General features: G+C 46.4%; 1 protein-coding gene across 1 annotated transcript in view; it reads right to left on the reverse strand.

Annotated features, from left to right (window-relative positions):
• The window catches only part of sppl2 (signal peptide peptidase-like 2), a 53,100-nt gene extending 38,950 nt beyond the window's left edge, over positions 1-14,150 (reverse strand). The window contains exons 1-3 of the mRNA XM_070859856.1: positions 14,084-14,150; positions 13,756-13,875; positions 10,155-10,337 (exon numbers count right to left, since the gene is read on the reverse strand). Of these exons, the coding sequence (XP_070715957.1) occupies positions 10,155-10,337; positions 13,756-13,857 (285 nt within the window). The 5' untranslated portion in view covers positions 13,858-13,875; positions 14,084-14,150. The remainder of the gene's footprint in view (positions 1-10,154; positions 10,338-13,755; positions 13,876-14,083) is intronic.
• Positions 14,151-14,498: the final 348 nt, after the last annotated feature.

Below are 14,498 nucleotides of genomic sequence, written 5' to 3' on the forward strand. Positions count from 1 at the left end.
GAGCATTTATTCCATTACTAGTGGATCTCCTATGGCACTGTTCATGGGGCCATTAGGAAAAGAACCCGAGCTATCTTTAAAAAAAACCACAACTGGGACTATTAAAAAAAGCCAGCATGATTGGAGCTATAGAAACATAGAAAATAGGTGCAGGAGTAGGCCATTTGAGCCTGCACCACCATTCAATAAGATCATGGCTGATCATTCACCTCAATACCTCTTTCCTGCTTTCTCTCCATACCCCTTGATCCCTTTAGCCATAAGGGGCATATCTAACTCCCTCTTGAATATATCCAATGAACTGGCATCAACAACTCTCTGCGGTAGAGAATTCCACAGGTTAACAAATCTCTGAGTGAAGAAGTTTCTCCTCATCTCAGTCCTAAATGGCTTACCCCTTATCCTTAGACTATGTCCCCTGGTTCTGGACTTCCACAACATCGGGAACATTCTTCCCGCATCTAACCTGTCCAGTCCCGTCAGAATTGTATATGTTTCTATGAGATCCCCTCTCATCCTTCTAAACTCCAGTGAATACAGGCCCAGTCGATCCAGTCTCTCCTCATATGTCAGTCCTGCCATCCCGGGAATCAGTCTGATGAATCTTCACTGCACTCCCTCAATAGCAAGAACGTCCTTCCTCAGATTAGGAGACAAACAAAGCAGTACAACTGGGGTTCGGGCAATGATTTTGTTTATCTGTTCATGGGATGTGGTTGTTACTGGCAATGCCAGCATTTATTGCCCATCCCTAATTGCCCTCGAGAAGGTCGTGGTGAGCCGCCTTCTTGAACCGCTGCAGTCCTTGTGGTGAAGTTACTCCCAGAGTGCTGTTAGGGAGGGAGTTCCAGGATTTTGACCCAGTGATGATGAAGGAACAGCAATATATTTCCAAGTCAGGATGGTGTGTAACTTGGAGGTGGTGGTGTTTCCATGCGCCTGCTGCCCTTGTCCTTCTAGACGGTAGAGGTCGTGGATTTGGGAGGTGCTGCTGAAGAAGTCTTGGCGAGTGGCTGCTGTACATCTTGTAGATGGTACACACTGCAGCCATGGTACGCCGATCGTAGAGGGAGTGAATGTCGAAGGAAATGGATGGGGTGCCAATCAAGCAGGCTGCTTTGTCCTGGATAGTGTCGAGCTTCTTGAGTGTTGCTGGTGCTGCACTCATCCAGGCAAGTGGAGAGTATTCCATCACACTGCTGACTTGGGCTTTGTAGATGGTGGAAAGGCTTTGGGGAGTCAGGAGGCGAGACACTTGCCGCAAAATAGTACAACTAGAGTATTACAAGATCAGAAACAGGTGCAGGATCAGGCCATTCGGCCCTTCGAGCCTGCTCCGCCATTCAATAAGATCATGGTTGAATTTCTACCTCTCCCGCCCTATCCCATATCCCTCAATTCCCTTTGTGTCCAAAAATGTATGGATCTCTGTCTTGAATACAATCAATGAGTGAGCAAACACAGCCCTCTGGGGTAGAGAATTCCAAAGATTCAGAACTCTTCGAGTGAAGAAATTTCTGCTCATCTTAATCCAAAATCACGGACCCCTTATTTTTAGACTAGTTCTAGACTCCCCATCTAGGGGAAACATCCTCCTAGCATCTACCCGGTCAAGACCCTTAAGGATTTTATATGTTTCATCTAGGGAATTATAGGCCTAGTCCACTCAATCTCTCCTCATAGGATGAGGGGATTGCCCTATGACTCAGACTAGTGAACCTTTGTTAGCCTCTATGGCAAGTATTTTTTTAGCTCTAATATTCCTTTATTTGCTGAGACATAGCATATAAGAGCAGGGAGATTATGCGAGAGCTGTAGAAAACACTAGTTACGCCACTGCTAGAGTATTGTGTACAGTTCTGGTTACATTACAGAAAGATGTGATTGTACTAGAGAGGGTACAGAGGAGACTTACAAAGATGTTGCCAGGACTGGAGAATTTTAGCTATGAGGAAAGATTAAATAGGCAGGAGTTGTTTTCTGTGGGACAGAGGAGGCTGAGAGGAGACTTGATTGAGGTGTATAAAATTATGAGGGGCCTAGATAGAGTGGGTGGGGAGGAGCTATTTCCCTTCGCAATGGGGCCAACAACCAGGGGGCATAGATTTAAAGTAATTGGTAGAAGGATTAGAGGAGAACCTTTTTCATCTAGAGGGTGGTGGGGGTCTGAAACTTGTCTGCAAGGGTGGTAGAGGCAGAAACTTGGATAGGCACTTGAAGTGCGTAACCTACAGGGCTATGGACCAAGAGCTGGAAAGTGGGATTAGGCTGAATAGTTATTTTTTTACGGCCAGCACAGACACAATGGGCCATAAATTTCTATGATTCTATAAGTATATCTTTCCTTAGGCTAGACACAGTATGCCAGGTGTGATCTCATCAAGGCCCTGTATCAAAAAAGGAATACAGCAGAGACAATTAAAAAAAAAAAGAGGGTTTTTTTTTAAAGCAGGGCAGAAAGTAGTCTACTGCAGTCAATTCAGGGAACACATCAGGCCACATAAGCAACAAGAAGTGGTAAAGGATTTGGGCACACTAAGAAACCAGCTCGGTTCAGAAAATTGTCAATTGCTCTGCAGCGCCACCTGTTGTCCGGAGCCCACCCCCCACCGCCCCATCCCCCCACCAAAAGGACAGTGGGCCTACAGGCTAGCTAGCAGTAAAGGAAGAACAGGGGAATCAGGTTGGGGATCACAGTGGATTGGGGAATGCAGGGGGAAGCATCCAGAAACAAGTCTCCAGGTCAGATTGCAAGGCAAAGCAGGGAAGAATGCAGAGGAGCCAGGGGTTGGGTGGGCGAGGCAGGAGAAGGTTTCAGTGCAGCAAGTAGGATGGAGCACTCAAGAGTTTGCCAGGAAACGGGCAAAAAAAAAAAACTTGACCAAGGTTATGGGGGAAAAGGGGAAGACCGGGACTGGTAAATAGGAAATAGCAGGCTCTGGCACAACGGTGAATAACCACAGGGGGAAAGACAGGATACGGGGAGGGCAAATGATTAAAAACAGGAGGGGGCAAAAGCATAAATCAAAAAGTTAAAAAAAAATAGAATATTTACCTAGAAGAGCAAAAAAACAAGATGGCGGACATGGAAAATTGTAAATTGCTCTGCACCACCACCTGCTGTCCACAGCCTACCACTGCTGTGTTACAGGAGCTGTTTACATTGGCATTTTCAAGGTTAAATGTTGGCACTGAAGTGTGACAACAGGAAGTATTTTAGTTGGACATGAAGTACACGCATATATAAGATTTCTAGTAAAATGTAGATAGTTTCCAATGAAGCCCTTTCCCCTCTCCCTCATCAGCAGAGTCCAGCTCAATGATTAGCCTAAGCTTAATACCCAACGTGTTCTAAAATTGAGTTACACATAAAAGGGTCACCATGGTCAGCAGCTGGGGTTTACAAGCTCACTTGATGGCTTGTGCTGATCACAAGACTCTCTCTTTCAAAAGCGTGGTTTTCACTGCACAGCACATTTTTTATTCATTAAAATATTTATTTACTAATGTTTGGGTTGCATTTGATGAAAAACAGAATGAGCAAATTATCAATGTTCAGGTAGTGTAAATTCTGCATAAAAATACTTAAATCTTTCACTGGGAAAATAAACCACTCGAGGCCCATTAATTCCTGTGTAAATAAACAACTGCAGGGTACCAACCTATACCAAACAGTGCCCAGCGCTCCATTATTACACAGTATTTAAAATATTATCCTTGAAACCCACTCCTGATTGAACTGGAGTCCAAATGTTACCATGGAGATACAGCAGATATAGTGGGGGGCGGGGGGGAGGGACAAGAGGTGATGCACTGATTCTACACCACAGGACCCGCACAAAAAAATAACATTTGCCAAAGCAGAAAATGAAACTAACACTTACTTCTGTAACCTTCCTCACATTCATTGAGATCTGAAAATGCTTTATGATGAGGAGGAAAAATGGTGGACGCTAAGCCAGATCGGTGAAAAGTTGGGTCGGAGAAAAGGAGAGGGGGCTGAAAGCACGGTTGAAGGGAAGTGTTGGTTTTTGATAGTAAATGAAGGAGGCGGAGGGAATGAAGGAGTTCCAGTGGGCTGCTGCATAGTGACTGAAACTGCGGGCAGTTGGTGCAGCAGAGGAAGCAGGGAACCAGGAGAAACGCAGTGCCAGACGAGCACCGGGCATGTGTAGGGAGATACAGCTTGAGGATGTAAAGTCCTTACTCTACAATATGAAACCACATGAGGCACATTCTGGGGACAAGGTCACTCTGTGACCTTAACTCTTTATTCTCAGGACTCCAAAGACGATGACCCTGCGTGGGACCTCCCTTTTTATACCTGTGTGATCAGGTAAGGAGTGTCTCCCACAAGTTCAACCCTGGTGGTCAAGGCGTGCATCTAGGTTAAGTGTACACAGTAATACAGTGGTGTTACATTGTGGTTACATACATGACATCACCTTCCCCCCCACCCCCCCAAAAGTCTTATTGGGATCATAGGTTTAGTCTTTCACGTGGTCTACGCTCCCTCGTGGAGCACCGCAGTTAGGGCTCTGGTTGTTGGACACTGATGTGAGTGTCTGTCACCTGTGGTGATTCCGGCCTGTCCGGGCTGACCGCAGGGACTGTGCATTCTTCTGATTGCTCTTGTTGCTCGTTCACTGGCGGTGTTGTGAACTCCATCTCATGGTCTTCTTCAGGTTCCTCCGTGTCGATGCTGAACCTTTTTTTTTTACTTGGTCCAGATGCTTACGGCATATCTGACCATTGTTGAGTTTTACCACGATGATCCTAGTCCCCTCTTTGTCAATTACAGTGCCCTCAAGCCATTTGAGGATGAATACAGGATCATTTATGCCTATACATCTCCCCCTCGAATTACGGTCATGGTACTCGTTTTGTAACTTGTACTTGCCCTCAACTATGTCGGTCAGGACTGGGTGAATGAGGGACAACCGAGTTTTGAGTATCCGTTTCATTAGTAGCTCTGCGGGCGGGACCTCCGTGAGCGAGTGCGGTCGGGATCTATAGGCCAGCAGGAGACGCGATAGGCGACATTGTAGGGAGGGTCCTTGAATCCTGAGCATACCTTGCTTAATGATTTGGACCACACGTTCCGCCTGGCCATTGGAGGCCGGCTTGAACGGCGTAGTCCTGACGTGGTTGATGCCATTGCCCAACATAAACTCTCGGAATTCGTAGCTTGTGAAACATGGGCCATTGTCACTAACCAGGATGTCCGGCAAGCCATGGGTTGCAAAGATCGCACGTAGGCTTTCCACGGTGGTGGATGACGTGCATGAATTCAGAATGATGCACTCAATCCATTTCGAGTATGCATCTACCACAATAAGGAACATCTTTCCCATGAACGGGCCCGCGTAGTCAACATGAATATGTGACCATGGCCTGGTGGGCCAGGACCACGTGCTGAGCGGGGCCTCCCTGGAGGCATTACCCAGCTGGACACATGTCGTGCACCTGCGAACACAGTGTTCCAGGTCGGAATCAATTCCAGGCCACCAAACGTGTGACCGGGCAATGGCCTTCATTATCACAATGCCTGGGTGCTCGCTGTGGAGTTCCCTGATGAATGCCTCCCTGCCCTTCTGGGGCATAACTACCCGGCTGCCCCATAGTAGGCAGTCGGCTTGGATGGAGAGCTCATCCATCCGTCTGTGGAACGGTCTGACCTCCTCAGGGCATGCTCCGTGTGCGGGTGCCCAATCCCCAGTCAGGACACATTTCCTAATCAGGGATAGGAGGGGATCTCTGTTTGTTTGTCCAGATTTTGATCTGCGGGCTGTGATGGGGGAGCCTGCGCTGTCAAAGGCATCGACAGCCATGACCATCTCGGCGCTTTGCTCCGCTGCCCCCTTATTGGTGGCCAGTGGAAGCCTGCTGAGCGCGTCAGCGCAATTTTCAGTGCCAGGCCGGTGCCGGATGGAGTAGTCATAAGCAGCCAGCGTGAGAGCCCATCGCTGTATGCGAGCTGATGCGTTGGCATTGATAGCCTTGCTATCTGACAACAGGGATGTTAATGACTTGTGGTCCGTCTCCAATTCAAACTTCCTACCAAAGAGGTACTGATGTATTTTTTTTTTACACCATAGACACATGCAAGCGTTTCCTTCTCGACCATCCCATATCCCCATTCTGCTTGAGCGTGCAACCTGGAGGTATAAGCCTCAGGTTGTAGTTGACCCTCAGCATTGCCCTGCTGCAACACGCACCCAACCCCATAGGACGATGCATCACATGTCAGAACCAATTTTTTACAGGGGTTGTACAGGGTCAACAACTTGTTTGAACAAAGTAGGTTTCGCGCCCGATCAAAAGCCCGTTCCTGACAGTCCCCCCAAAACCAATCGCAACCCTTACGCAGGAGCACGTGTAGCGGCTCCAACAACGTGCTCAAGTTCGGCAGAAAGTTCCTGAAATAGTTCAACAGTCCCAGGAATGAACGGAACTCCGATGTGTTGCAGGGCCTGGGTGCTCATCGAATCGCCTCGGTTTTGGATTCGGTGGGCCGAATCCCATCTGCAGCAACCCTCCTGCCCAGAAACTCAACCTCAGGAGTTAAGAACATACATTTAGACTTCTTGAATCGCAGGCCTACCCAGTCCAATCGGCGTAGCACCTCCTCCAGGTTGTGGAGGTGTGTTCCTCGGTGTCTCGACCCATGATGAGGATGTAATCTTGGAATACGATCATTCCAGGAATGGATTTAAGCAGGCTTTCCATGTTTCTTTGAAAAATCGCGGCCATGGATTGAATGCCAAACGGGCACCTGTTATAAACGAACAGTCCCTTGTGCGTGGTGATGGTGGTCAGTAGTTTAGATTCGTCGCCCAGTTCCTGGGTCATATAGGCTGAAGTGAGGTCCAACTTGGTGAACTGCTTGCCGCCTGCCAGCATGGCGAAGAGGTTCCCCGCTCTCGGAAGTGGGTATTGATCTTGTAGGGACACCCGATTGATGGTGGCCTTGTAGTCGCCACAGATCCTGACAGAGCCATCCGCTTTTAGGACGGTAACGATGGGGCTCGCCCAGTCGCTGAATTCAACAGGCAAGATGATGTCCTCTCTCAGCAGCCGGTCCAATTCGCTCTCGATCTTTTCCCGCATCACATACGGCACCGCTCTGGCTTTGTGGTGCACTAGCCTGGCGTCCGGGGTGATGTGTATCCTTACTTTAGTGCCTTTGAAAGTCCCGACGCTAGGTTGGAATAGTGAATTGAATTGTTGTAGGGCTTGTGAGCATGAACTTCGCTCCACAGATGACATTGCGTGAACATCCCCCCATTTCTAGTTCATCTCGGCTAACCAGCTCCTCCCCAACAGTACGGGACCATTGCCCGGGACCATCCAGAGCGGCAGCCGATTCACTAACCATTGTGTGCGACAGCCAACATTGCACTGCCTAGAACCGGAGTGATTTCTTTAGTGTAAGTCCGTAATTGTGTCTCAATACGTGCTAATTTGGGTCTACTGGCTTTAAGTGGCCATAGCTTCTCAAATTGCTGAACGCCCATAAGTGACTGGCTGGCCCCAGTGTCCAGCTCCATGCATACTGGGATATCGTTTAATAAAACCCTCATCATCATTGGTGGCGTTTTGGTGTATGAACTGTGAATATTCGACACATGGACTCGCTGAACCTCAGCGTCCATCGATTTGCCCCAAAAGTCATCCTGCCTCAAAGAACCCTCTTCTGGTCAATCCGCCTCATATTAGTCTGGTTGCAGACTTCCTGCACATTCGAGCTAAGTGGCCACTGAGATTGCAGTTCCTGCAGACAAACTGTTGAAATCTGCAAGATCTAGCTGAGTGTTTTCCCCCACACCTCCAGCATGAGTTAAAGTTTCCATTGTTGGGAACAAAGGGACTATGGCCAGGCATTCCGCGCTGACTGTCTCTTTGACTGCTCTTAAGTGTCCTATTAGTGGGTGTCAATGGCCCCATCCCGGGCCGCATTGTCCACTGTGATGGCATGAATGTCCGTTCAGCCTGCCTTTGTCTCTGTTGAAGTACTACTCTGGGGTCTATTGCTGCCTGGGGAGTGTCGGACTGCCCCTGCCTGCCTGCGGGGCTCTGAGTCGCATTGATGATGTTGACTCCCTGATCCATCGCTGCGTTAGAGGCAGAATTATTTTCGTCTCTTCCTCCCCTGCCATGAAAGTTTGAGCTATCAACGCCGCCGCTTCCAAGGTCAAATCCTTGGTCTCAATTAATTTGCGGAAAATTCCCGCATGACCGATGCCCTCGATAAAGAAGTCCCTTAGCATCTCCCCTCTGCAGGCGTCTGCGAACTTAGAGGCTGGCCAAACACCGGAGGTCTGCTACGAAGTCCGGTATGCTCTGTCCTTCACGACGTCGGTGGGTGTAGAATCTGTGTCGGGCCATATGTATGCTACTTGCTGGTTTGAGGTGCTCCCCGATCAATTTGCTAAGTTCTTCAAAGGTTTTGTCCACCGGCTTTTCAAGTGCTAGTAAGTTCTTCATGAGCGCATAAGTCTTTGGTCTGCAGCTGGTCAAAAGATGAGCCCTTCGCTTGTCGGCCGCTGCATCCCCCAGCCATTCTTTCGTAACGAAGCTTTGCTGAAGCCTCTCGACAAAATCGGCCCAGTCTTCCCCAACACAGTACCGTTCCTCTGTGCTACCGGTGGCCATTCTCGCGGGTCATGAATTACCGTTTCTCGTCGCCAACGTAAAGTCCTTACTCTACAGTATGAAACCACACAAGGCACACTCTGTGACCTTAACTCTTTGTTCACAGGACTCCAAAGACGATGACCCTGCGTGGGACCTCCCTTTTTACACCTGTGTGATCAGGTAAGGAGTGTCGCCCACAAGTTCACCCCTTGTGGTCAAGGCGTGCATCTAGGTTGAGTGTATACAGTAATACAGTGGTGTTAACATTGTGGTTACATACATGACAGAGGAGATCAGCAAGATAAGGTCAGGCGAGGCCGGCAAATGATTTGAAAGCAAGGACAAGTATCGAAAAGTCAATTTGGTGGAGTTCAAAGAACTAGTGGAGCAAAGCAAGGTCAGGAGTGTAGTCCCACTGAAGTATCTGTCAAGATAAATTAATTCAATCTGTCACATTACCAACTTTGTTAGAAGAATACAACATTCAACCTGATGTCTCCGATTCACTTTCAGAGGAGCAACTTATGGAGCAGGATTATCGCAAGAGGCCAGCTGCTACACTGTTTTGCAGCAAGACCGACGTGAATCCCACCGTGGAATGAAACTGACATGTAAATTACGTAAGCTTACATAGGATATACTTCACAGAAACAGGCCATTCAGCCCAACCAGTCCATGCCGGCGTTTATGCTCCACTCGAGCCTCCTCCCGTCTTTCCTTATCTATCTCGATCAGCATAATCCTCTATTCCCTTCTCCCTCATAAGCTTATCTAGCTTGCCCTTAAATGCATCTATACTACCCCCTGTGGTAACAAGTTTCACATTCTCACTGCTCTCTGGGTAAAGAAGTTTCTTCTGAATTTCCTATTGGGTTTCTCGGTGACTATCTTATATTGATGGCCCCTTGTTTTGCTCTTCCCCGAAAGCGGAAACACTGGCAGAATGCTCTGTGGATCTCACATCGAAGACACAGCAGCAAATAGCATATCATCCCAGACACAGGATTCATGCAGTACCTGCAGCCCTAGTTTTAAAACCAAACTGTACTTGATTAAATGTTCAGACTGTGGCAATTCTGTACTGCTGAATGTCACTGAAACTGGTTACCTTGAAACAACCAGTTAAAAAGCATCATTCTTTACTAACTCTAATGACAGTTGAAATCCTAATCCTCGTTAAAAAAGGAATGGAGACACTCCCATCACCCTCCCATCACCCTCAGCATTCCTAACACATTGCTGTGTTAACTGAAGCTGCAGCAGAGGCACTGTAATTGGCCTCAGCATCCTCCAGGAAGAGTGGGGAGAAAAAAAAAAAGTCAGGGTTTCCGTTCCTCGTTGTTACTAAGTGGCTTTTGCTACAGTCTCTGGCATAACACAGTATAGCTAACAGGAGACACAATGGCAGCTACAGCCACTAATATAACTGCAGCTACAGGATACACGGCGGCAGACGCAGTCAGCAACATAGCAACAATCAGCTAAATCGGACAATTTCATTGTCCAACCTTTCTTACCAGGCTCTCCCTGCTGACAATGAGCAGCCCTTTGGCTCCATTGATCTGAGCAAGTCGCACTTTCTCATAGAAAGTACAGTTCCCGCGCATCACCATGGCGATCCTATTGCTAAATCCTTGTAGGGGCACATCTGAAGGTGTGCACAGGACAGAGGATGTCAGGTCCTGGAGCTGTAAGAGAGACTGAGAGAAAAAACATAATTTTAGGTGCAGGTTAAACAGACAGGTCGAGATGGTTTCAGAATCACTTTTAATAAATCAAAAGTACTCCTGTACTCCTGGTGGAAAACAGAGCTATGGCCCTGAATTTGCGGTCGGCGGCGTAGCTAAGGTGTACGCCGCTGACATCAGAACAAAATCCGCACTTACCTCGTGCAAACCCCCCTTCGAGAAGTTGCGGTAAAACGCTGCAGAGTGGAGCCCAGGAGCGCACCGCTGTGCGTGTGTGAACCTGGGATCATGTGGGGCAGTGCTCCGTTCACTTCCTGACTCTTAGCCAATCAGGAAACAGAGGAGATTGCTGATTTATCCGCAACTCATTTGAAATAATTTAGCAGCCAGAAATGCTATTCTATTAATAAATTACGATCATAATAGTATTTAACGCACAAACCAAGATTTCAACATTAATGGAATTCGATGAAACACTGAAAAGTCTAGAGATACTTTTTTTTAAACTGAAGGGTTCTCCATTTTATACAAAGCATGCAGCTGAATTAACATCGGCCCTTTAATTCTGAACCATGACAACATAAACCTATAATTACAGTCAAATAGTCTGAATGGTTTGAATCTATTGAATTTGTTTCTCCTCTATTAGGCTAACTAATTTTGATTAATTTAAAATCAAGAGTTTAAATGTCTGATAACATGAGGAAATCATGAAAGTGAATTAAATCCTACCTAAACAGAAGTTGGGAAATAATTAAACCGAAACTACAAAACACTTTTGGACAGCAAAGACGGTGACACAAAAAGGCGGTTATCAAACTCGAACAAATGAAAGTTTCTTTCAAAGTTGGTATCTGCTCAGACACGAACCAGTGCCTCATTGTTATGGGCTGCAGCATAAACCCAGCTTAACATTAATACAATGTTCTTATCCCCCTCCCCTTACGCAGTGCAACAGGCTCCTGCGCCCATTCACACTAAAAATGTTCAGGGTAATTAATGGGCAGTAGGTGGGCAATTAGACCAATTTCTCACCAGTAAGTTGATTTGAATGCAGCGAAGCCTATGCGAAGTCGGAACTTGACAGATCGCAAGTTCAAAATTTAGCGCATGTGGAAATCCCAAACTTGCGGTCAATTTCAAAGTACTCTCATAACGACTGTCAATTCAGGGCCATTGTGTCCGAATAAATCTCTCAGGTACCACGGGAACTGTGTATCATTTTAAAATGAATATTTCCATTAAAATATTGCCACTTTAAAAGCACATTCTATACCAAGATACGCAATACAATAAACGTGAATCATATACAAAATACCAATTGCGTCAGAGACACAACACGTTACGCTCTGTGTTGACAAAATTCTGAAACTCTGGCAATTGTTTTCTTCATGTTTTAAGGCACTGAATCTTTGCTGGGGAAACGTTTCCACGGAAACCAGTTACCACCTGGTACTTTGCTTAGGTATGGTCCTTCACACATGAGCCTAGATAATGAGTGTCAGCAAACAATTTAATCGTGGATATCACTGTAACAAAGCCCGCTCCTTTCCTTACACATCTAACAAACCGCACTTCTGCCAGGGATCATTGGATTGCAATGGTCAACTGTAACACCCCCGACTGCTCCCCCAGCCGAGATCAGCTAACTCCACCACAAACTGACCACCGTTTCCATCCCTCTCCCTGGCAACTGTCTGAAGCTGAGCCAGACCGTTTGCAACTTTGGTGTTATATTTGACCAGAGATCAGCTTCCAACCACATATCCGCTCCACCACCAACATCGCCTGACTCTGACCCGAGATCAGCTCATCAGTTGCTGATAAATCCATGCCTTTGTTACCTCTAGACTTGACTATTCCAACGCTCTCCTGGCCGGCCTCCCATCTTCCACTCTACATAAACTTGTGCTCATCCAAAACTCTGCTGCCCATATCTTAATTCGCACCAAGTCCCATTCACCCATCACCCTTGTGCTTGCTGACTTACACTGACTCCTGGTCCACCCCACCAACGCCTATGCCTCGATTTTAAAATTCTCATCCTTGTTTTCAAATCGCTCTATGGCCTCTCCCCTCCCTATCTCTGTAGCCTCCTCCAGATCTACGTGAGATCTCTACTCTCCTTCAATTTTGGCATCTTGCACGTTCCCGATTTTAATCGCTCCACCATTGGCGGCTGTGTTTACAGCTGCCTTGGCCGTATGCTCTGGAATTCCCTCCCTAAACCTCTCCGCCTCTCTACCTCCTTTGAGATGCTCCTTAAAACCTACCTCTTTGACCAAGCATTTGGTCATCTGCCCTGATATCTCCTTCTGTGGCTCAGTGTCAATATTTTTTATTAATAAAGTTCTTATTAAGCACCTTGAGAAGTTTTGCTAAGTTAAAGGTGCTATATAAATGCAAATTGTAGTTGTCTGTATGGCTTTGTAGACATTGGATAAGCTCACTGAGCCATCAAAAGTCCAAAATGTTTTTTTAAGCTTAAATCTACAGATTTACATCTTGATTATCTGTTCTCCAGTTGAAAGATGGAAAGTCCCATATAGGAAGACATTCTAGAAATGCAAGAGCATTTTAAATCTTTCATCTAGTTTATGGACACATTATCAATTGTGGATTTTTTTCACAAGCAATTAAAGCAGTCATTTACCTACTTTAGAAACTGGAGTGAAACTGACAGACAGCTGATCATTGTAAGATACAAATCTGGGTCACATTTAAAGGGAAAAATATCTATGAATGGCCAGATAACCGCATCTATTACAGCAGAAGATAGCTAGACACTTGCTAGGGTTTCCCATTCCTCCCTCCTTCCAGCCTCATGCTTAAAATGACTGGGTGCAGGCAGCCCAGGTGCTGACTTTTCGCACAGAATCTTTTAAGTGACATGCTGCATAGAGAATCTGGAACTGCACAAGGTGACAGAAGAGACACCCAAGGAACAAGTAGACTCCCTGATAGCATCTGGCCAGCATGTTTAAAGAACAGAGAGGTACCAACACAGCTACAGATAATCCCCATCACTCTTCGTTAGTCAGATAATATACTTCCCCTTCAACCTTGATTTTGTTTTTTGACCTCAAGAGCACTTTTTAAATGGCTATAAATTTCCATAAGCTAGAAACATGACTTTATACCTTACAGATCATCCGATTCACTTATGCCCACTTCTGCTGTGGCAGATATACCTTCTGACTGCACTGCTCTAAGAAGGCCAATGGAGCAGTGCAGTTATGGGGTGTGCCTGCAACTTTGGGGGCGGAGAGGCTGCACAGCCAGTCCAGACTCTCTCCTCGGGAGGTTTTTAAAAGTATAAGAACCCTACCTGGAACAAGATGTCAGGATGAGTTCCAGATATACATGATGATTGCTTTGACTGAGTATTACTGCATTGCACTTGCTGAAATGTTGCCTGATGCACACTTACCGCTTTACTGAGATCATGAGGTAAATAGGCCCAGAAGGGGTTGAACTGGATGCAATAATCTTTTGTATTTCCATGCTCCTTCTCAGACAGCACATGGACCATCCCATACTCGGACAGCACCTGCATATTTCAGGGGAAACTGCATCAAACTGGCAGGTCCAAATATAGAAAGTACACACCATTCAATGTCTGCCCACATTTGGCTGAAACCCACATCTAAATCAGCTGTTGAATTAATACACATTAGTACAGCACACGAGACAGCTAACCGTGTATAATTACCCGATTTATTTCTCTCTGGACCGTTTGATCACTGTTAATTATTTACCTTGCTTACTATGATGCTGATGTCTAAGTTTACATGGACCTTTAGTATCACAAGTGACAGTGTTGGAATTTACAGCTGGTGCCAGGATCTGCTCTTTTAGCCAAAGATCGTACCACTTTAAACTTGAGGATAACCTAGCCAGTGCCAAACTGCAATACGATTCCCTAAGGATGTTTTACATTACATTAATGGTGCTTTGCAAATACAAGTGGTTGTTGCATTATCACTGTGGGTTAAGACTGATGTGGGCTGAGTATAGTCACTGTGGTATCTGTATGAGTAGTCACTGAGGGATCGGTAGGAGCAATCACTTTCGGGCAAGGACTACACTGAAACGCTTTCTTGCTCGTGTATATCTGCAAATAAATATACATCTACAGTAGCACAGGGGTGGGGGTGGGGTGGGGTGGGGGTG

Source organism: Pristiophorus japonicus, chromosome 18 (genome assembly GCF_044704955.1).
Source record: "Pristiophorus japonicus isolate sPriJap1 chromosome 18, sPriJap1.hap1, whole genome shotgun sequence".
NCBI classification, from domain to species: Eukaryota; Metazoa; Chordata; class Chondrichthyes; family Pristiophoridae; genus Pristiophorus; species Pristiophorus japonicus.